The following is a 25,522-nucleotide window of genomic DNA, read 5'->3' as shown; positions in this document are numbered from 1 at the left end:
TCCTCTCTAAAAGAAAGAGAAAGAAAGAAAAGAAAAAAAAGAAAAGAAAAGAAAAGAAAAGAAAAGAAAAGAAAAAAAGAAAGAAAAGAAATTAAAATTATTATTATACAACTTCCCATACACAAACCCTAGTCTCACATAATTGCAATGCTGAACTCTATCAAGCAGTTAAAGAAACAATACCAATCGTATGCAAACTTTTTCAGAGGAGGAATTACTCTACAACTCATTTTATGAGGCCACTATAACCCAGATACTAAAACCAGGCAAAGCCAATATAAGAAAAGAAAATTATAGACAAATATCTTTTATGCATATAAGTACAAAATCATTTTAAAAATTAGAAGTATTACATGAAAAGATAATACACTGTGATCAATATTGGTATGTACCAGAAATGCAAACATTTCCTGAAATCAATCAATATCTTTTGCTATGTTAATAGAAAGAGGGAGAAATCATATGATTATTGTGGTTGACCCATAAAAAGCATTTGATAAAACACAATATTCATTTATGAAAACTACTCTTAAAAATTTAGGAATAAAAGAGGACTATCTCAAACTGATGAAGGACATCAATGAAAATCATTCAGAAAATACAATTTTTGAAGGTTAAGATATTGAATGTTTTCCTCATTAGATTGAGAATAAGACAAAGATCTTTTCTCACAAATTTTATTCAGGATTCTAATTATTCTACTTTAGGTTCTGATTTGTGTAACATGACAAGAAAACAAAGTAAAATCATAAAAATTGGTAAAGAATAAGAAGCTAAGATTATGTACCTAGAAAATCCTAAGGAATCTGTGAGAAATAGAAGTGAACTCAGTGATATTTCAGTATAAAAATTTAATATGCAAAAAATTCTGTATATAGATATGTGTGTATAAACAGTTTAGAGAGTATATATATATACACACATATATTTTACACACATATCCATATAAGGAATGAGCAACTATAAAATGAAATACAAAAGTATCCCTTACTGTACCATCAAAAACCATCCCATACTCAGGGATAAAACTGGCAAAGTATATAACCAGACCTCTACACTGAAAATTAAATGTTGCTGAGAGAAATTAAAAGATATCAAAGTAAATGGAATGATAAACTATGTTTATGATTGTGATAGTCAATACTGTTAAGATGTCAGGTCTTCTTACATTAACCTATGGATTTGACACATCCCAATAAAAATCCTAGAAGTCACATTTTTTCTAGAACTTGATGAGGCAATTTCAAAATGCATTTGGAACAAAAAGGCCTAAGACTAGCCAAACTATCTTGAAAATACAGAACCAAGTTGGAATGGATACCTTTTCTAATTTGGGGATTTATTAAAGCTGACAGCAATCAAGACAGACAATAGATAAAGTCTATGGAACAGAATAGAAAGAAAATGATCCATACATATATGGATTAGTAATTTTTGATAAGGACACCCAAGTCCTCTTTCACAAGCTCATTGGTAATTTCAATAAGAAAAAGAAAATTCCTTTAATGAATAGTTTTAAAGTGATGAGATATATATATGGGAAACAATGAACCTCAACTCCTACCTCACACTATACTCCATTATCAACTTAAGATGGATGGGACTTTGAGATAGGCCAAGATTTCTTTTTTAAAGCACTGTAAGCAAACTATAACAAGAAATAACTTAGACTTCATCCAAATTTAAACCTTTGCTAATCCAAAAAGCACCATCAAAAAATTATAAAACAGGGAATCCCTGGGTGGCACAGGGGTTTGGTGCCTGCCTTTGGCCCAGGGCTCGATCCTGGAGTCCCGCGTCGGGTTCCCGGCATGGAGCCTGCTTCTCCCTCTGCCTGTGTCTCTGCCTCTCTCTATGTCTATCATAAATAAATAAAAATAAATCTAAAAAAAAATTATAAAGCAAATAAAAAATACAATAGAAAGCAACAAACTGCGAATAAATTAGTGATATCCTGAAGCCGGATATTCCTAGCTCACAAGAACCTACTAGAACAGGCAAAAATAACATACAGCATTAGAAATCATATCAGTGGTTGCTTCTGAGGCATGGGCAGCTGGAGAATGGCATAAAAGAACTTTCTGGGGAGCAGAAAAGTTGTGTATCCTAATGTGTCTTTGTCAGAACTGAAAGAACATTACAAGCAATATATGAACATTTAATTATGTTTCAGTATAGTTCTGTATACCAGTTAATGTAAAAAATAAAATGCTAAAACTGCTATGAAAAGTGTAGGAGAATATAAATTTCTTTCTTCTTTTTTTTTAAGATTTTATTTATTTATTTATTTATTTATTTATTTATTTATTTGAGAGAAAGAGCACAAACTGGGGAGAGAGGCAGAGGAAGAAGCAGACTCCCCCTGAGCAGGGAGCCTGACGTGAGGCTGGATCCCAGGACCTGGAGATCATGACCTAAGCCAAAGGCAGCCACTTAACCAATTGAGCCATCCCAGCTCCCCTTAACTTTCTTTCAATAAATAGTACTTAGTAGAAAAAAATTAAAGAAGACTATCTTCCACTTTCTAGACTTGCATACACATTTTTAAACTAAATTAATAAAAATCTAAGATGAAGTCTTTGTCATAAACATGGTAGGAAAATTTTCTAGTATATAGAATTCTCACAGCCTATATACAGTAAACTCAATTTTAAAAAATTCTGGCAAAGGACATATAAATGAACACATAAAATAGATATTTTAATTGGAATATGTATTGGTAAGGAATTTCTGGAACTCAATTTGGCACTGATTCTTAAAAGAGCTTATGGCATTTAATCCAATGATCCCAATGATTCAGATTTTAGTGCCCAGCCTAAGTTAATAATTAAGGATATTACAGGGACCCAAAATTTATATATAAAAATAAATTCTATGACTCAATATGAAATGATTGAATATTCAACAATTCAGCTAAAAGTTGATTATTTTACTGAAGCCTAATTTATTTTAGACTAAAGTTGGCTTAACTTTATAGTCATCAAGTAGATAATTATTAAATAAAATATGGTATAGCTATAGAGTAGAATATTACGTATTCATTAAAATATATATCCCCCAAAATAAATAAATAAATAAATAAATAAATAATTAAATAAATAATATACCCCCAAAGAATATTTAAGAAGATCTGCAAATTCTTATACTGCAGTAAGTAAATATAGATGGTTCAATACTTTATATTTAATATAATCACAACCGTGTATGAATATATTTGCATCTTAAGATATACTGTTACTTTAACAGAGATTATCTCTCTAAGGTATAATAGCAGTTGAATTTATTTTATTTCTTAAAATGATTTCCTGTATTTACTAGAGTGAACATGACTTATGCAGAAATGCAGATAAAATTTAGTCATCATTTTTTGTTAAAAAGAAAGAAAAAGAGAAAAGAGATTAATTAATTAATTGCTCGGGGTGTTAAAAATATGACTTTGTAATTTTTTTTAAGTCCTGCTGGTTGGTTGAAGAAATGCAGGGGTTCCAGTTCATAATAGCTGTTGAACAGATGGCATCTGGCAACTGAATTTATTGCTGTTGCCACATTATAAAAAATACATTTTGACAAATTTCAGTACCGTGATACAAATGAAGTCACAATTCCACAAAACACACAATTCCAACAAGAGTTCCACACATTCTGATGAGTATAAATCATGCTTTGTTTCATTGCCGGCATAACTGCATTATCCAGATATCAGGATGTGTCTAAATGTGCAAATATCTGCTTCCTCACTGTGGCTCTGTCTCTAAAGCTGCTGAAATTGAAGGCTGACCACGGCAATATCCTAACACTGTGGAAATTTAGAGATAAGAATATGAAGTTCAGAATGATCTTGAAACATCTCATTATTTTCTGAGTAATACCTGGTTCTGTTCAATTCCTTAGCACTTCATATAACTTAAAATCAAGGCAGGTTGTATCAAACAGTGAGGTGAACTTAGAATCCAAACTGAGATGAATAATCAGGAATAAATTCCATACTCCAAAGTATGAGTCAGTTTCTCAAATACCAGATCCTTGTGGATATACTCATTAATGCTTAATATTAGACCAATGGCTCTGGTCCTGGGACTAAATAATTAGTAAACTGTTTATTAATTTAGTGTTAATATTAAAATTTCATGTTTCAAATTGATATGTAATAATTGTTAAGTATAGAGCAGAGAATGGGACTTTCTTGCTGTCTCAGAAATGTACTGTGGCCCCAGAGCGGTGGATGATGGGTGGACCATTTCATGGACGGACCATGAAATTCTAAAGGTCAGGCTGGAAGACTGATTGAAGAGAAGGCTTTGAAGGTCTTTCATAGGAGAAGAGCAGAAAGAAGGGACACATCCCCTTCCAAGCATGATGAAAGAGGAGAGGCTAGAGAACTAGTCACAGGATTTGGATAGTTTGCCAGATGGGGAGAATGACCCCTCAACCTGTCCACGCTGATGGAGCTGTGTAGAACACGTCATCATGCCCAGGCTGGTACCAGAACAGTGTGCAAGAGAGTTGAGGGGACAGCTTGAGTTTGGAGATTCAATGGTTTCTGTTTCCACCATGGTAAATCTGAGGGCAGGATGCAAGAAACAGGCTACAGCTGTTCATGATAGCCAAATAAGAAAATAAAGGTCACCAACTCGACAGCATTTCCACATTTGATGAGACAACAAAATCTGGGTCTTTTAATGAACCAGCTGCAGTGATAAATTTAATTTAAACAAATTTTTTTCTATAAATAGTGAGTTTCCTGATCACGTGACATTTTGGAAAAAAGAAAAAACAATTGAATTCCCTTGCCATAAGAAAATCTCAGTTAAATATTTAAAGTTATTTTGTAAAATAATAATAATAAATAAAGTTATTTTGAACAGTAGGTTGCATATAGAGTTTTACTTATGGAGTCACTGGTTGATAGAAACAACTAGATGAAATGTAAAATTATAGATAAATTAACCAATTATTGATCACTATTACTAATCATTATGAAACCAATGTGTGTATATATATATGTAATTATTTTACATGTATACTATATGTAATTATTAATTTTCTGTTATTTAATTTAAAATATCTACACATTTTCATTAATGCACTTCAAATATTTAAGCCTGTACCCTCTGGAAAACCCTGGAATTGAAATTCAGATCACTGGGGATGTAACCAACAAGCTAAAAGAATACCTTTTTCTCCTTTTGAGCTACACTTGGATTTTAAAAGAAGAGGAAAAGGTATAGAAGCTCACACCCGCTTACCTGAAGTTACTAAAAATTAAAGCCTACTACAAAATTTGTAACCTCTTTCTGTGGTATACCTGATGAGCTGTAATATTTATGGATCTCTTGCTTTCTAAATATTTAGGCATAATACTTAGTTCCATGTTCCATCCTTTTTTTTTTACTCAACCTTCAAGTCCATAACTTCTGAAGTAGTAAGAGAAATGGAATGAGTAGAGGAGATATGAGTGAACGATTAAATCTTACCAGAATCCGTCTGTAAAAAAAATTTTAAAAAAAAGGAATGGGGGCACCCACATGGCTCAGTGGTTGAGGGTCCACCTTTGGCTCAGGTCATGATGCTGGGGTCCTGGGATCAAGTGCCACATCAGGGTCCCCGTAGGGAGCCTGCCTCTCCTTCTGACTATCTCTCTGCCTCTCTCTCTGTGTCTCTCATGAATAAATAAGTAAAATCTTTTAAAAATTTAAAATTAAATTTAAGAAAAAGAATGAATTGGCATTTAATAGACATTCCCCAAATTTATTCTAAGTAACTAATATACAAAAGATGCATTCTATGTTAATGCAGTCACAATGCACTGAATGATCAGTATGTGCTAGATGCACAAAATTATTTAATACATAAATTCCAAAAGCCTGTATTTTAAAAAATACTCAAATTCTTTAATTAATTATAAGGGAGTAAAAATATATTTGTTTTTAGTATGGCTCTTGTTTTAAACCCAGTTTTCCAACTGCACTGTTACAAAATGGAAATTATCATGAAACTGGTCAAAAAGCTTATCATCCTTTTGTGTTCTGTTTATTTATTTCTACTCACGAGATGATGTTTTGCTTCATGTTAGAAACCACATCTCCGATCCTCTGCTTCCCGAAACCCCTCCATGCTCCACTTGTCTCCACTTGTCAGGCTCAAACTCATAGCTATATTTGGATTGTTCCTGCCCTAAACCAGATCTATTTTAAACCTCATTGGCTGAGAAAAGAAAGTTTTGGTCCTTTCCTTCTCAGAGCTGATGACCATTCAGTACCCACACATCACTTGGAATCACACCGTGCCTTTTCCAAGACATTTCTTCTGAGTGTAGCTCCCCTTTCTTGCCACACCTTGTCCAATTCAATTTGACTAAATCTTGTTTTATAGTCCCCTAGAGACTGTTCTTGTGGTTGTCACCTTAACTCTGGTCTCAGGCCTTTTGGGGCATGATCTAGTCCTTTGGACCTCCTAATCCAACCCTAGAGTAGAAATGCCCCTGTAAACACAACTGCAGATTCAATAATAGCACTCATCTTGGGGCACGTGGGTGGCTCAGTCGGTTAAGTGTCTGCCTTCAGCTCAGGTCATAATCCTGGAGACCCAGCCCCGCATCAGGTTTCCTCCTCAGTGGGAAGTTTGCTTCTCCCTCTGCCTTTCACCCTGTTCATGTTCGCACTTTCTTGCTCTTTCTCTCAAATAAATAAAATCTTTTAAAAAATCGTAAATATCTTTGTTGGATATAAGTTTGTTTTGTAAATACTTCATCTTGCTATTGTTTTTAGCCATTTAAAATAAAATTATGCTTTCTCATATATCAGCCATTATGCAGCTTTGGCAACATACATACTAAACAGCTAGTTTCTTTTCTAATTCTTTTGGGTACTTAGAAGTGTGTTTAGTGCTCCTTAACAGTGTTCTTATCGTTATTGTTGATTACCTTAAAGGAAAATTATTCGAATATTTGATGAATTGAAAATTCTTTTTCATAGACCTTTCTTTCTAAGCCTCTTACTTCTTTTGTTCCAATTCGCATAAGAACTCTTTCCTGCCAAATCAGTCATGAGTCAGTTGAGATGGGATTACTTTATTTGAACAAAGATTAAAGGACAGTTTTGAATTAAATGTGCTGGTTTGTTCTACTAGAACACTGCATCACTTTCAAAAGCATCCCTCACAGTTCCTCTCATGCCACTACTTCCTTGGCAATACTCTAAAATGACCTTTGCAAATCAACAGTCTCAAAGAGCAGAGCATCAACGTCTTCTGGGAACAAGTAGAAATATAAAGTGTCCGGCCCCAGCCCAGACCTATTGGATCAGAAACAATAATTAAAGGACTACTCAGCAGTCTGTGTTTAAACAAGCCCTCCAGATAACTTTGATGCACACTAATGCTCTCAGCAGTAAAAACCAAAGGTAGGCTTTTAAATAAGAAAGTGACAGGGGTGCCAGGGTGGCTCAATCATTAGGTGTCTGCCCTCTGCTCAGATCATGATCCTGGGGTTCTGGGATTGAGCCTCATGTCGAGCTCCCTGCTCAGCAAAGAGCCTGCTTCTCCCTCTCCCCCCTGCTTGTGTGCTCTATTGTTCATGCTTTCCTTATCAAATAAATAAAATCCTTTAAAAAAAATTTAACCTAAAAAAAAAGTGACATGATTAGAGACCTGCTTCAAACAATTATTTCACAAAGTTAAACATTTTTTTAAAAGATTTTATTTATTTATTCATGAGAGACCAGAGAGAGAGAGGCAAAGACACAGGCAGAGGGAGAAGCAGGCACCTCAGGGAGCCTGATGTGAGACTTGATCACACCCTGAGCCAAAGGCAGACGCTCAACCGCTGAGCCACCCAGGAGTCTCAAAGTTAAACATTTTAAAAAGTCATTTCAGGGGAGCCAATTTTAGCTATTTCATATTGAAATGGTCTTTCTAATGGAAAATAACAAGTTTTAGTGAAGCAGCAACATATTTTATATTATTAAGGCCATAAGATAATTTACTCACAGCAGATGCAGAAACATTTTTTTCCTTGACAATGGAATCAAAGAAGAATAATTTACTAGATAAGTTGAGCTGCCTTCCTCCTCTCCTGGATTAAATTAGTCTACATTTTAATTGAATCTCAAATCTTTGGAAATTAGTCATTAGGATAAGATGGCCTTTGAATACTTAAAAATCGAAAATAAAATTTCTTAGAATAATTCCTTTTGTAGGATGAAAGAAATAGTATCAAAAGGAGGGTTAGAGCATTCCAAACTGTAACAGTTAATGTGAATTGCTGGTTAAGACTAGGAAAGTAGAAGTTAGGCAAGAAGGATGTGGAAGACACATTTCATCTGTTTTACGTAGCCTACGGCTGGCCCTTGGAAGGACTCCTTTGGGGCAGGTTATCCAATCTCTTTGTATTTGTTTGTAATGTACCTTACTGATTTTGACATTGAGAGTCCTCCATCATGTGAATCTTACTAAATTCATTATTTTTGTGTTTTCCAGTTCCACATTTCTCCAATGTCCATTGCAATTATTGTACTCTTTGTTTATTTTTTCTAAGTTTTACCTACCAGCATTAGAGCACACAGATATTTCAGTGAAAATGTAATAGTTCTTTTGGGTCCTCTGTAATACTCCATAGGCTATAGGTGATTTTCCATGTATATCACCCATGTGGAGGACACTCGATGTCAGGTGTTTTTTTCTCATGTTCTCTTTTTTCAACATCAAACTATGAGTGTGAATATCAAGGGCCAGTGCAGCCTTATGCAACACCAAAATTGGTTAATGATGTTTATTTCAATATTTTAGAAGAAGTGTTATTTCTTGACATTTTGGCATTGATTCTTTGGTAGCTATCTTCAGACCCTGTAATTGATGGAGAGGAAGGAATGTAGAGGAATGTTTTACATTCCACTTTATAACAACAGTGTTTTACCTCTGCACAACAGATGCCACTGACATATGATGACTTCTAAATACAAAAGCTGAACTTCATCAAAAGGGTCTTGACCAAAGAAAAGAGGATTTCTATACGGGCATTATCTATATGCAGGAGTCATTCTGTTGGGGCCAACTTTCATTTATATTCTTACATGAGGTCAAGCCCGTTTGATTTACTGCTTGTAATCCCCTTGAAGTGGGAATTGTGGTAGCAATGTGAGTGCTGTATTAAGTGCAAAATATTGAGATTTTACTTGATTGCACATAAGAATTTTAAGATTTATAGAAGATATATATACTTTTTATTGCAGATAATTAATGGGGCAGTGATCTTTCTGCATTTCTTCAGCTATTAACTTATCTTTTTTCCTTTCTATAGGAAATGAATGTAGAATCCATACACATATCAGTTATATGGGTCAATAATCTAAAAAATTGAATCACTATATTATTTTGATAAAAATATCTAGACCCTTGAATATAAGTATTGTCCATATGGTGACTAAATTTCAAGCTATCATGTTTAACACATTTAGAATCTGATTGTTGTTGTTGTTGTTGTTATTGTTGTTGTTGTTATTGGCATCAGCAAAGCAATACTCTGCAAGGTACCTGCCACAGAAAAAATTCTATTATACAGACAATTCCAGCTTAGTACCAGAAAACATTCAGTGTTTAAGATCATGACATTATGATGGATGATGGCACATTCCAAAACATATCAATCCTCTTTCAACTGCAGCTGCACCCTTATGCCTCTCAAAATCATTAATTCAACAGCACTGCCTTTAGAGCATGATTCACAATTAAATTCAAACTCACAAAGATGTATCTGCCAGTAATTCTTAAACTCTTTGTTATCATGACATTTTCTTAATAATTCCTCAATTCTTGTGGTGCATATTCATCATGGGATATATGTATTTCGTTCATAGAGTTAACCAGTATTTATTGATTACTTACTACTATAAAGCAAGAATATGGTGCTATGAATTAGTCCTATTTTCTAGGACACTTTATAGGTTGTACCAAGTTTTTTCCTTCCTGGAAATTATGAACTAACCTTATTTTTTATAAAGTGCATCTAATGTGTTTAAATGGGGATCAAAGCCTGCAGAATTTTGCAGTAGTTTTTGAGATACACAAAAAATTATAAAGCAAGGTTTGGAATCATTGCCTAATAATCAGATTTTCAACTATAGAATATCCAACAAATGGGAGTGGCTGTGTATTTTTATTTCGCTTACTAAAACACTATCAAATCCTGGAGAAGACAGTAATGAATATCTGTGATTATCATATGCTGAATTTGACTGTGAATACAGAATATTTTGTGAGTCAGTCTAAGTGTGCATTAAATACTTCATAACACAAAAGAAAAATTGGTTAAATTCTTGCTTAAATTAAATAAGACATTCCTTACCAGAGTTATGTATATGATATGCATTTAAGATTGTGTGAAGGAGACAGTAAATGTCATTTTGACAGAGACCTCGCTTAGCTTTTACCCTTATGTTTCCATTGTACAATTAACCATTTCACCCTCACCATAGAGAATACATGCAACACAAAGTATAGAATGAGTAAGTGAGAGAATGAACTAGTATTTTAATTAACCCATTTTCCCATACATCAAATGGGAAAGGGTAGTGTTTTACACGGTGTGTGATGTTCCCAAGGGACATGGTAAAGCTTTTTGAAGGCTGTAGGTAGGTATATAAATTAATACTTTGCTACCATAAAGAGGCGTATCTCTTTTCACTTAACTTGTTCCATTCTTTGTTTCTTTGCAGAGAGATTCAATGTGTATCTTATGCCTACACCAAATCTGGATATCTATGGTGAATGCACAATGCAGATCACTCATGAGAATATCTATCTCTGGGATATCCACAATGCCAAGGTCAAACTGGTGATGTGGCCTCTCAGCTCGCTGAGGAGATATGGACGGGACTCCACGTGGTTCACCTTTGAATCAGGAAGGTAAGCTCTAAGTGCCATAACCAACTGCAAGAGGTGGGTAACAAATAGACTCCTGAAAGACAAGTTCTGTTCACTAGTGCCTGGGATGATCACTGTTTTCAGAAAGGGTAGAAATCATCAAATATATAATTTCTTCTGATTTTTTTTGATAATCTGAAGAAAATGTGTTAATTCCCCAACAGGTTAATTACCCCATTCAAAACATGTCAGTCTTTTACACTTGTCTCAAACTAATTTCATAATTATTTTAACCATGCCATATCTCATAATATAATACAATGCTATATTTTTGGTGTATCCTATAATATTTTTGGTGCAATAGGATTCTCATGAAATTTAACATGTCCTGACTGGCATTATTTTTTTTGAGTTTTTTATAAGCAAAAAATTTTGAAAGGAGTTTTATATTAAATTACTTATATATTACTTTTTAGGTTTAAGATATGTTAATTCAGTATTCATTTATCCAGATTTCTATGTTAATAACATTAGTTAAGTGTAAATGTTAATTCGGGGTGACTGAAGAAATGTTGGCAAATCTGTAACACATGAAATGTATAACCCAGATTTTAAATAGAGTATGTCAAAGCAAATACACTGGTTTCTTGGTCATAGCATCTGGTTGGAATCCATAAATGTCTTAAACGAATGCCTGTCTCATAATCATTATTTATAGACACGAGTTTAGACATGAGCTTCAACCAGCTAAATGAATGTTTCTATGCAATGACCCGTTCGTGATGTTGTCACGCATCCAAAACAAGGCCTACTTAGATTTGGGGATTCTATAGAAGAGATGTTTAATGTATCAGTCTTCACACTGGGGACATGATTTATACATTCTGGAAATGAATCTGTGATATTAGAAGACAGTGATAGTGCAGTTTTGTTGTACTTGATATAGCAATTTTAATTTCATAACTTTGTTCTTACAAAACTAATAAATACTTACTCAAGGTCATGTTCTAATAATATCCATCTAGGTTAGGCCAAGGCCATATGTCTTTTAAAATTTTAAGGAAAGGAAAAAAACCCTGAGCTGAGCTGAAGCTAATTTTACCAGTCTGGATCCTTTTGCACTAGGTCATATTAAACCCTTTCTAACATTGATTACTCAAAGACCCTCCAATCTTTTTTTTTAAGATTTTATTTATTTATTCACGAGACACAGAGAGAGAGAGGCAGAGACATAGGCAGATGAGGGACTTGATCCCAGGACTCTGGGATCACAACCTGAGCCAAAGGCAGATGCTCAACCACTGAGCCACCCAGGTGCCCCCGAGTCTCCAATCTTATATTTACTCAGTGGCTCTGAGTTCACTCAGCTGTCTATTTTCAGTCTGCATAGATACTGACACCAATAATAGCAATCACATTCTAGATAACTATTAGGAAATAAAGATTCTCTTAAGAAAATGAATATTTTTAGACATATACACTATTTAAAAATTATGTGGTTATGAAAAAGGGATTATAACTTATTCCCTAACATAAGGCTTATGATACTTTTTTTTTTTTTTCTGGATGTAAAAGTTAGTGTGTGTATAGAAAAAGTTATATTTTATTTTCATTGTGTAATAATATTACCTCCAACATTCTCTCCTCTGGATTTTTCTCCTAGGTATTCCTATTTTTCTATTTTCTCAACATAATGATTTGACACTTCTATGCATGACTCAATGCTCACCATGATAAATGCGTCACCCTCTGTCATCATACAATGTTATTATGATATTATTGACTATATTCTCTGTGCTGTACTTTTCAGCCCCATGATTCATTTATTTTATTTTATTTTATAACTAGAAGTTTGTACCTGTTGATCCCCTTCACCTGTTTCTCACATCCTGTTACCCTCTCCTTTCTGGCAGCCACCACTTTGTTCTCTGTATTTATGCATGTTTGGGTTTTTTGTTTGTTTATTTGTTTTGTTTTTTATATTCCACATATAAAGAAAATGATATGGTATTTATTTTTCTCTGTCTGACTTATTTCACTTAGCATAATACCCTCTAAGCCCATCCATGTTGTGCAAATGGCAAGATTTCTTTTTTTTTTTAGGGCTGAATTCCAATGCAGGGTGTGTGTGTGTGTGTGTGTGTACCACATCTTCTGTTTCCACTCATCTATGAATGGACCTTTGGGTTGCTTCTATATCTTAGTTATTATAAGTAATGGTATATTAAATATAAGGATGCGTGCATCTTTTTGAATTAGTGTTTTCATGTTCTTTGGATAAATATCCAGTGGTGGCATTACTGGATCATATGGTATTTCCACTTTTAATTTTTGAGGAATCTCCATACTGTTACCTGTCTATTCCCTCATATCAGAAGGCATCTACTCAGGATTTTAAATAACAAAGTTTTTTCATCTTCCTTTATAGTGGTTATGTACAATTTTCACTCCCATTTGTACCTGTCCATCAGTTTTTGCCAATTTCTTGTTCCTCCAAAGTCTTTATCAGGAACATACTAGCTCTACACAGGTGTTTAAAATGACATTCTTGACCAAAACATCAAACTACCTGACATGCACCTTGGCTTATCTGACTGTCAATATTAATTGGTCTTCTATGATTTTGGTAATTTTTAATAATTTTAAGGTACATTAAAAAATAAAATATCTCAGAGTAGGTAAGGCCCATAATCCTCAAGGTTTTTCTGTTTTATTTTTGTTTTGGTATTTGTTTAGTTTTCTGGGTTTAGGAGATAATTTTTTCTACACTTTTTTTGTTTGTCAGAATAACTTCTTAAAAAATGGTTAATAATATCTAAAAATCATCTTGACACACATACTCCTACATACCCTAGGAATCAGAGAGAACTAGATTTAGATCATAGCTTTGTCACTTGTTAATAACTTAGCATGGGCCATTCAACCCCTCTGTCTTCTAGTTTTCTTTTTTTGTGTTAGAAGAATTTTAATCTCCACTTCCTACATAAATTTGGAGAGATTGAGCAAAGTTTGTGAATATAAAGCAGCATACAGCACAGTATTGTCACATAATGGGCATTTAAGAAATCATGATTATGTACTCTTCCTCAGAAATTATATAATTTGTTTATTTCCACTTTCTGAGTGAAGTTTCTACTTACCTCTAAAGAGCTCTATTAGAGAATTCTGTGAAGGTATATCCTTAGCCAAATACTGAGAGATAAGTCAAGCAAAAAGCTTGGGAGAAGCCAGTGTTCAAATGCTGGAGCAATTATTAGAAACTTGATGTCAAAGACTAAAAATCAGTGTTACCTGTCAAGAGTCATGAATTTGAGGCAAAAATGGGACCTGGTGCAGCAAGACTTTGGGGGGAAATAAGGGGAAAATACTGAATGACTGTCTTTATGCTAACTGGTGTTTGGATGTAATTTTATGGGTTACTAGGTGCCTATTTCATTGAAGAATCAGCAAACATACAAGAACTCTCTAATTTACCATGTGTAATTCATTGGAATAAGTTACACTTCAATAGTTTTGCCTGTGGGAAAATCAGAGTGTAGGGCAATGAAAATCAAACTTCCTTATCCTTAAGTATATTAGGGAAAAATCTAAAAGAATCTCAGTAAAAAGCTACAAGAACTAAGAAGTGAATTTAGAGAGGTCACAGCATATAAAGTCAATAGACAAAAATCAGTTTTATTTTATATACAAGCAATGCATAATTGAAAAGGAAAATATTTTTAATATTTCTTATAGTGTAAAAATATGAAATATATATTGTTTTAACAAAATATATGTGAGAGCTGTACACTGAAAACCACACAATATGGCTGAGAGAAATTAAAGAACACCAAAATAAATGGAGCTATATATACCATGTTTGGGAAATGAAACACGCTATATTCATAACAGTCCTCTTGGAATCAATGTATAGATTCATTGTAATCTCAATAACAATCCCAAATGACTTACCTAAATTAAAGGACTAGTTGATTTTAAAATGTATTTGGAATTGCAAAAGACCTAGAGTATCTAAAACAATTTGGAAAAAACATTTTTGATGGACTTCCACTACCTGATTTTAATACTTGCTATAAAGCTATAATAATCAAGACAGTGTGGTATTGACATAAGGATAGACCTAACAATCATTGGAAAACAATGAAAAGTTCAAAATAGACACCTACTTATATGACCAATTTATTTATTTATTAATATACTATGATAATTCAATGTGGAAAAGAAAAAAAAAATGGTGCTGGAATGACTGGATACCCATTAAAGAGAAAAACAAACAGCTCTTACCTCAGGGCCCTGGACTCAATTGTGCCCAGTTCCTCTCCAGCAGTATTCATATGTTGAAGTCTTAATCCCAAGTGTGAAGGTATTTGGAGGTGGGGCCTTGGGGCCTTTGGAAGACAATTCAGTTTAAAGGAGATCATGAGGGTGGGGCCATCATGGGAGGATTAAAGTCTTAATAAGAATAAACAGCAGAAAGCTGATCTCTCTCTTGCCATGTGAGGAAAAGGTGGCCATCTACACGACACAGAGTCCTCACCAGACATTGATCATGCTGGAATCTTGATCTTAGACAGCCTCCAGAACTATGAGAAAATAAATTTCAGCTCCTTAAACCCCTTGTCCATGGTATTTTTTATGGCAGCTCAAGCTAATATACTTCACCATACCCTCCCGCAAAAAAAAAAAAAAAAAAAAAAAAAAAAATCTCCAAATGGATATAAACTTAAATGTAAAAGCTAAAATTATAAAATTTATAGAAGAAAACATTAAAAAAAACTCTAACCTTGAAATAGGCAGATGTTTCTTAAATACTAGACTAAAAGCACAATCCAAAGAAAAAAATATTGATAATTTGGGTTTCATCAACATTAATAACATCTGCTCTTCAAAAGACATTCTACAGAAAATGAAGGGGGAAACAAAGAAAAGAAAAAGTCAAGCCATAGACCAGGAAAAAAATTCACAAATCCGTATCTGATGAAGAATTTATATTAATAATTCTTAAAGAACTCTTACAGCCCAAAATAAGACAAATGATCCTTTAATAAAATAATAAAAAAAAATGTGGACAGGTTATAAAGGAAGATACGCTCATAGACAATACAAACAAGAAAAGATGCTTATTATCATCATTAGTCTTGAGGAAATATAGATTGGAAAGGGTGTGCCTGGGTGGCTCAGTTGGTTAAGTGGTTAAGCATCTGCCTTAGTCTCAGGTCATGATCCCAGGGTCCTGGGATGGAGCCCCAAATCAGGCTCCCTATTCAGTGGGGAGTCTGCTTCTCCCTCTCTGTCCTCCCCGCCCCATCCACCCACCACCCCCCCCCCACCCCGCTGCTTGTGTGCACTATCTCAAATAAATAAATAAAATCTTAAACACACACACAACACACACACACACACACACACACAGAGATATCAGTTTATTCTCTCCCCTCTATCAAAAGACAAACAAAACACTGACCCTGTCAGGTGAGAAGGAATCACTCTTACTCTGTCTCATTGCTAATGTGACTGGAAAAAAGAACACCACTTACAGTAATAGTTTGGCATTTTTGTGTGTGTGCCACATGACAGAGCAATTTTACTCCTAGATATTTACCTACCAACTGTCCCCCAAACAATATACAAATACTTGCGTTGGGAGGGTCAGAGCAGCTTTATTCATAACAAACACTGGAAAAATCAGGGGCACTTGGGTGGCTCCATTGGTTAAGCATCTGCCTTTGGCTGAGTCATGATCCCAGGGTTCTGGGAGTTGGGCTCCCTGCTCAGTGGGGAGTCTGCTTCTCCCTCTACCCCTCACCCCTCTCATGCTCTCTCTCTCTCTCTAATAAATAATAAAATCTTTTTTTAAAAAAAGGGGGAAAAATTGGAAAATGGCCATCAATCCGTAAATGGAAAGACAAATTATAATGTAGTTATACAATGAATACTACCTACTGGTGACTCACAACATAGGTAAACCTCAAAAAAATTATTCTAAGCGGTATGTATGATTTCATTTGCAGAAAATCCTATGATGAACAAAACATAATTTTTAGTGACAGCAAGCCAATCAGTGGTTGCCTGGGGTTGAGGTTGGGATTGGAAAGAATGGACTGTAAAGGGACAGTAAGGAAGTTTGGAGAATGAAGAAAAATGTTGGGTATTCTGATGTTCATCAAAAAAACATGGAACTGCTTACCAAATGTTAGTAATATTATATGCAAATTATACTCCAGTGTTTTCAATGTGAAAAAAAATTGTGGGGAAAAAATAGAACATTAATAGGTCTTCTGTTTTATATGCTTTCATACCATTTGGATGTTTGGCAATGACCATTGTTACTTTTATAATAAAAATACTTCTTCTGGAAGGAATGGAGCCAAGGAAGGAGAGAGAGCCTCAAGCATTGTCTGGACAGGGACTCTTGAAACTGTGAGATATAACTAGGCTTTTTTTTTTTTTTGCTTTTTTTTTTTTTTTAAGATTTTCTTTGTTTATTCATGAAAGACACAGAGAGAGAGGCAGAGACACAGGCAGAGGGAGAAGCAGGCTCCCTGTGGGGAGCCCAATGCAGAACTCAATCCCTGGACCCAGGATCACACCCTGGGCCAAAGGCAGACAGACGCTCAACCACTGAGCCACCGGGGCACCCCTACAACTAGACTTTTGTTGTAGAGATACTACAAGGTCAAAAATCTGTTTTGGTAACCTGGCCAGGTGTTATACTTTCTATATTCTCTATGTAAATCTCTATTTTTAACCCTTAGTATTGAGAATTTGTTTGGATACCTATCTTGTCTGATTAAAAAGTCAATACAAGCTTTTGAAAGAGATGTTGGAAAGAAAAGCTTAAAATCACTCATAATTTCTTCATTTTAAGATTACTGCTTTTAATATTCTGATGGACTTCTTTCCAGTGCATTTTAAAATCAATGCAAATAAAGATATTTATCCTTTGTTTTCACTTATTATACTGAGAAGTAATCTCTGAGTCCTTTAAAATCAAGATTCTAATGGCTGTATGGCATCTGAACATATGGCTTTGCCATCATTAATTTAACATTAAGAAGTTTCCAAAATAAACTATTATAAATAAAACCACGCTGACCATCTGTGAAAAGTTGTGCAAATCTCTGATTATTTCCTTAGCAAAGCCTTTGTAAAGGCTTAATGGGTCAAAGGATGCGAATGTTTTCAAGATTCTTCACGATATAGCAAATTGCTTCAAGGGAAGTAATATCAATTCATACATCTTCTAATGGTACAGAAAGAGCTCTTCTTAACCCTATAACCACAAGCTTTAAGATGATGATTTAAGATGTTTCTATTTTGATCAAGGACTTTGATATCTCTTTTTTTTTCTTTTCTCTTTTTGTTTGTGTCTTTATCTTTAAAATTGGAGGTCTGTCCTTGTATATACTGTTCATTTTTATTTTTTTCCTTTTCTCAATTTGGGTGTCCTTTGCCCTTTAATAATTGGACTACTGACCATTATTCTATGCATCTATTTGGTAAATTCCAGACAATCCTGCTCTTGTTAAAGAGAGTCAAAGGCAGAAGTTTTGCCTATGCTTGATCCAAGATTAAAAAAAAAAAAAACACATTTTATTCCCTGGGTCAGGACTGGGAGTCAGGGAGAGAGGGGAGGGCACAGATGATGAAGACAACTTAAAGGACAGATTGGCAGGTGAGACCCAGCCAGTCATTCTAGTCAACCTTGAAGATCTGCATTTTCTGGGTTTTATTACATTAGCTTTTTGCAGAAAGCATATTATTTGGTAAGCAATTTTTAGCCATTTGTTTATACTACTGCATGTACTGAAAAGTAATAAATTGGATATGTCAAATACTCCTTTTGTCACTGACAGGCTTTTTTCAAATGCATTGTTAAATTCCACTATACCGACAAAACATAAAAATAAACAGTAGGAGAGGACCTAGATCATTCTTTCTGGAGGAAAATATCTCACACATCCTCATAATTATAATCATACACCATAAACTTCAGGGAGCACATGGCAGGTATGAGAAGAGAAAGAAAATAAGGACCAGGAAGCTTTCAATGGGAATTGTCCCTGGAGAAGCATGGTGTCTGGGAGATGAATTCATAGTCTCATGCCAGCTTAGAGCAATCGCTCTTTTACCATAATGATTGTAAGTTTGCATTTTTAGAGTAAAAGACAACCAATCTGCTATGCAGCTAATTTTTTTCTCAAAAAATCAGAAAAGATATCCAGACCTGCTGAGGAAGTCATAGGATTCATGATTACGTGCAATTTTATCCTGTGGAAGACAGAATTATGTTTTTAACTGCTGATGTGGTATCTTCAGTTCATACAACCTCATAAATATTGTAAGCAAACATCAGAATGGGTTCAAATGGCTGCATAACAAAATTCAAGTGAGCCCTAAATCCTTTTTTATAAAGTTATTGTTCAAAACTTAACCTCCCTATTCAGCACAATGCTTAATATAACAAAATAGGTGCTCAAAATTTGTCTTACTAACTTTGATAAAAACATCTTTATTTAGAAGCTTAGGAAGAAATCTGATTACAGATTTTAACAATTGGAAATGTAAAACAATGCTTACTACAATACCATTTCTTTGGGAAGATGGTCAATGGAAGCAGTTCCTTGTGCTATAATCAAGGATTCTGTGATGTCACAGGTAGACATAATTTATTCCTAAACCTTTTTGTTCACAAATGCAGAGAGAAATCACTCTTTGTCTAATGCATCACCAATTAGTGAAAGGGAAAAGTAGGACAGAGAGCTCTTAAAAAAACATCAAACCATGATCTAAAAAATATAGATATAAATTAAACTGTATCGAAATTTAAAACTTAGCTCCAGAAAAGACACTTTTAAGAGATAAGACAGTTCTGGAGAAAAGATTTGGAAGTCACATATTTGACACAGAACTTGTATCCAGAATTTGTAAAAAAAACTTCAAAATTTAATAAGAAACAAACCACAACTTACAATTTAAAGAACAGGCAAAAGATTTGAGCAGACATTTCATCAAAGAAGATATATGGTTGACCAATAATCACACTAAAAGATGGCAAACCTAATTAGCATTAGGGAAATACAAATTAAAACCATTATGAAATATAACTCTTGACTTATTATTATGGCTAAAATAAAAGGAAAAATCTGACAATACCAAGTACTGACAAGAATGCACAGCAGGTAGAACTCTCATATTTCTGTTAGTGGAAATGCAAAATGATATAGCCATTTAGGAAAACAAGTTGGCATATTTTTATGTAAAATTAAACATATACATCTCATATGACAAACAATCCTGCTCCGAAGTTATTTCCTCAAGAAAAATAAAAATATATGTTCATTAAAAAAAAAAAACTGCATATGAATAGCCATTTTATTCATTATTGCCCAAAAGTCAAAAACCAAATGCCCTTTACTGAATGGGTAGGCTGTGGTAAACCGATAAATAGAGTGATAAATCCACAGATACACAAAACAAGATAGGTGTATCACAAATGTATTATTCTAAGGGAAAGAAACCAGATCCAAAAGACAGCATACTCTGTTATTGTATTTATATAATATTCTAGAAAAAGCAAAACTATAGTGGTAGAAAATAGACCAGTGATTGCCAGCAGGTGGAGTGCAGAGAGGGGTTGACTTCAAAGCAACAACATAAGGGAAATTTGGGGGATGATGAAACTGTTCTTCATCTTGATTCTAGTGGTGGATCTGTACTCTATACATTTGTCAAAACCCATAGAACTCTGTAGTATAAAGAATAAATGTCACTGTATGTAAATTTTAAATTTAATTTTAAAAAAGAAGGAGTTTCTCATGTATGGTCAAATGATATTTTACAAGGGTGCCAAGACTTTTCAATAGGGAAAGGATAGTCTGTCTTCTCATAAATTGTGCTAGAAAAACTAGATATCCAAATGTGAAAAAAATAAAGTTGACCCATTACCTATCACCATATACAAAAAAATTAACTCACAATGAATCAAAGACATAAGTGTAAACCTAAAAACTTAAAACTTTTAGAAAAAAAACAGAAAAATCACAGCTTTGGATTTGGCATTGATTTCTTGGATATAACACCAAAGGCATAGGCAACAACAACAACAAAAAAGACCAATTGGACTTAATGAAAATTTAAAGCATCTGTGTATCAAAAGATAATATAAACAATAAATAGAATAAAAAGTCAACTCACAGAATGAGAGAACATAATTACAAATAATACCTCCAATAACAAATTAATATCCAAGATCTATGGGGAACTTATAAAACTCAACAACAACAAAACAAAACAATATTTTAAATGAGCAAAGGACTCCATAGTTCCCCAAAGAATATATACAGATGACCAACAACTACATGAAAAAATACTCACAATCACTAATCTTTTGGGAATTGCAAATTAAAACTGCAGTAAGATTCACAACCATCAGAAGTGTTGTAATTAAAAAAAAAAATTGGAACCCTGCGTTCTTGATGGGAATGTAAAATGGTAGAGCCACTGTGGAGAACAGTATAGAGGTTCTTCAAAATATTATAAATATGATTGCCATATGATCCAGCAATTATACTTCTGAGTATACTCAAAAGAATTGATAGTAGGGTCTTAAAGAGATATGTGTACACTCATATTCATAGTGGCATTATTCACAACAGCTAAAATGTGGAAGCAAGCACTGTCCATTGATGGATAAATGGGTTTTAAAGACATGAATAATAATTCAGCTTTTAAAAAAAGAAAATGCTGATATCTATTCCAAAATGGACGAATCTTGAGTAAATTATGCTAAGTGGAATAAGCCAATCATTAAAAGATGAATGCTAACTGATTCCATTTATATGAGATATTTAGAGTAGCCAAAATCTTAGAGAAAGAAAACAAAATGGTGGTTTCCAGGAGCTAGGTGAGAAGCAATGAGGAGTTACTGTTTCAGTAATACAGGGTTTGAAATTACAAAATGAAAAGAGTGATGAGGATGGATGGTGGTGATGGTTATACAATATTATGAATGTTTAACACCAGTAACTATATACATAAAAATGATTACAATAGCCAACACATATTGAAGAAAAAGAACAAAGTTGAAAGACTGACAGTACCCAGCTTCAAGACTTACTATAAAACTAAAATAATTAAGACAGTGTGGTCTTAATGAAAGAATACATAAATAAATCAATGGATTAGAATAGATAGCCCAGAAATAGAACCATATAAGTACAATCAACTAATCTATGACAAAGGAGCAAAGGCAAGACAATGGACAAGGAATTTACACACTCCACAAACATTAACTCAAAAATGGGTCATAGACTTAAATGTAAACTGCAAAACTGTAAAACTCCTAGGAGATAACATCAGAGAATACCTCAGTGACCTTGGGTATGGCGACGACATTTTAGTCACACCAAACACAGGATCTATGAAAGAAATAATGATAAACTGCACCTCTTTAAAATTAAAAACTTAATATTCTTCAAGAGACAATGTCAAGAGAATGAGAAGACAAGCCACCAACTGGGAGAATGCTTTTTCAAAAGATACATCTGATAAAGGATTATTATACAAAGAACTCTTAAAGGTCAACAATAAGAAAACAAAACCCAATTGAAAAATAGACCAAAAGACCTTAACAGACACTTCATTAAAGAAGATATGCAGATAAGCATATGAAAAGGTGCTCCACATTATATGTCATCTAGAACATGCAGATTAAAACAACAATTAGATATCACTATACACCTATTAAAATGGCCAAAATTCTGAACACTGACAATACCAAATGCTGACAGGATGTGGAGCAACAGGACACCTCTTTCATTGCTGGTGGGAATGCAAAATGGTACAACCACTTAGAGAACAATTTGGCAATATCTTATAAAATTAAACATACTCTTACCATCCAATCCAGTAAGCACATTCCTTGGTATCTACCCAAAAGAGATGAAAATGCTATGTCTATACACAACCTTGCACATGATATTGGTAGCAGCTTTTTTCACATAACTTCCAAAAGTTGGAAGCAACCAGGATGTCCTTCAGTAGGTGAGTGGATTAAAAAATATGTGGTATATTCAGACAGCAGACTGTTTTTCAGCACTGAAGAGAAATGAACTATCAAGCAATAAAAAGACATGGAGAGACCTTAAATGGCATAGTAGTAAGTGAAATTTCACACTGCTGACTATATGATCCCAACTGTATGGCACTGTGGAAAAGTAAAAACAAAATGACACAGTAGAAAACAGCAGTGGTTGCTAGTGGTTAGGATGATGGACAAGCTAAGCACAAAGCATTTTTAGGGTGTTAAAAATGCTCTTGGTGATACCATATTGTTGGAATCATGTTATTGTATATTTGCCCAAACCCACAGAATGTACAACACCCAGAGTGAACCCCAATGTAAAATATAGGCTTTGGGTGATTTTGATGTGTCAGTGTAGGTTCATCAATTATAACAAGTGTCCCACTCTAGTGGGAGATGTTGCTAATGGGAGAGACTGTGTGGATGCAGGAAGGATGATGGGGAATCTCTGTAGCTTCCCCTCATTTTTGCTGTGAGTCTACAATTGCTCTAAAAAATTGTCTTAATAAGAAAAATTACATTGTACACATTAAATATATACAATTTTTACTTGTCTGTTATACCTCACTAAAGCTGGGAGGAAAAAAGAAATCTAGTATCTGGAAGTGTTGAAATATATTTTTGTTCTGTATTCTATAGTAATCTAATACCTCATTGGTACCAACATCTATTGGTAATTGCTGCTGGAAACAAAATACATTCACTGCCCAAGTATTTCTTTTGACTTGCATCATGAAACCTGAGATGTATTAGTAAAGTTATATTATAATGGAAGAACATGTGTTTTGCAGCACTATTAGATTTGGGTAAAATATTGATCCTTCTATGTATTAGGCAAACTGATTTTCATCCTTGGTTTTTATACCCCTCATTTGTGACAATAAGGAAAGGCATACCTATTCTGTAGCGCTTTTTTGTATATGTAAGTGGAGCTACAATTTTAATTCTCTTTCCAGATTTTTGTTGTGGGAGGCTTAACATTTGTCTAAAAACTAGATGACTTGAGTGCACATGTATCAATCTGCTGTTTGTTTTTTTTTTTTAAAGAACAAACTATTGCAATTTCAAAAATGTGAAAAATTTAACATTCAAGTCAGTGGTAAGTTCATTCTTTTGACTAATGAAGGACTAAAATATCTTCATTTGTATAGGGTTTTGACAGGACTGTAGCTGTTTAATTGAAAAATAACCAAAAAAAATAGTAATTAAAAAAATTTTTAAAGGAGAAAAAAGAAAAACCATTTTAGCCCTTCCTTCTTCCAGTCCACCAGCCTCCCAGTGTTGTGGGGCTATGAGTGTGGTTATCACCATCATGAAAATAAATGAACACCAAATTGCAAGATTGATCTTGAGTGATGCCTTAATTCACTTTGAAAATTCCTCTTGAAGGTTTCAGAAATCGGTCAAAGTACCATGGATAAAACAGTGATATGTGCGTGCATCACTTCCAGAGGAGACCACTTTTCCAGATAGAATCGCTTTGTATGTTTATATTCAGCACATTTGTTAAAATACAATCTCTGTTTTGTAATTACACTCTGCAGCTGAAACTGCAAAATCACAGTCTGTTGTCTTAGCTTTCTTCATGGAAGAATGTTGATTTCTTCAAAGGAAGAGACCTTTTCTGATTCTCCCTATATTGCCTTGGACGGTGCTGTGAATGTAAAAATAGGTGTCTGCTGAATTTAATCATCCTTATATACGTGTTTCATCTGATAGCTTTCAAAGCCCTTATTTCAAAGTATATTATTTCATTTTATGCCCATATCAGCATAGAAGGTGGGCATAACAGAAAACATTTTTATCAAGTTTTCATGGATGAGGAAATCAAGTCTCAGAAAAGTTAATAAAGTGTAACTGAGGTCACTTGGAAAGTAAGTGGCTGGCAGATGCAGAAGTCTAGCCTGAGTTGTCTGATTCATGCTCCCATGTTTTATCACACCATGATTGCTCAGGGAACAATGATCTAGTGCTATGATCTGAATGTCTGTGTGCCCCCAAAATTCATGTGTTGAAACCTAACCTCCAAGGTGATATTAGGACGAGGGGCCATTGAGAGATGATCAGGTCAAAAGCCTAAAGGAACCCTTCATGAATGGGATTTACTGCCCTTATAAAAGAGACCCAAGACAGCTCCCATCCACCATATGAGGACACAGTGAGAAGACAGCCGTCTATGAAGCATTAAGTCTTACCAGACATCACATCTACCTGTGCCATAATCATAGACTTACAGTCACCAGTACTGTGAGGGAAAAAAAAAATTCTTTTGCTTATAAGTCACCCAGTAGATGCTGTGCTGCTACAGCAACCCAAATGGATTAAGACCCCTAGCTACTCTATTTATTTGAAGTTATTAGGCAAGTTAAAGGATTCATTTTAAGATATTTTTGGCATGGCCTAAAAATCACTCCTGGTTTTGACCTTTATCTGCCTTCCCAGCAGTCTCTGCCTACTTCCTGCTTCTTACTCTGAACTCCAGCCCCAAAAACTGGTTAATAAAGAACCTCTATGCTTTGCTCATGCCATCCATCCTCCCTGAATGCCAGCCACCTGCCAATGTTTCTTCACTGAACCTGT

At 34.2% G+C, this 25,522-nt stretch overlaps 1 protein-coding gene across 3 annotated transcripts in view; it reads left to right on the top strand.

Annotated features, from left to right (window-relative positions):
• DOK6 (docking protein 6) overlaps positions 1–25,522 on the top strand; it is a 369,850-nt gene that overhangs the window by 214,743 nt on the left and 129,585 nt on the right. For all 3 annotated transcript variants that reach the window (XM_077885115.1, XM_077885193.1, XM_077885253.1), the window contains one exon: positions 10,710–10,899. In XM_077885115.1, the coding sequence (XP_077741241.1) occupies positions 10,710–10,899 (190 nt within the window). The remainder of the gene's footprint in view (positions 1–10,709; positions 10,900–25,522) is intronic.

Source organism: Canis aureus, chromosome 1 (assembly GCF_053574225.1).
Source record: "Canis aureus isolate CA01 chromosome 1, VMU_Caureus_v.1.0, whole genome shotgun sequence".
NCBI lineage: Eukaryota > Metazoa > Chordata > Mammalia > Carnivora > Canidae > Canis > Canis aureus.
Note: the sequence above shows the minus strand (reverse complement) of the source record. Positions and strands in the feature narration are given on the sequence as shown.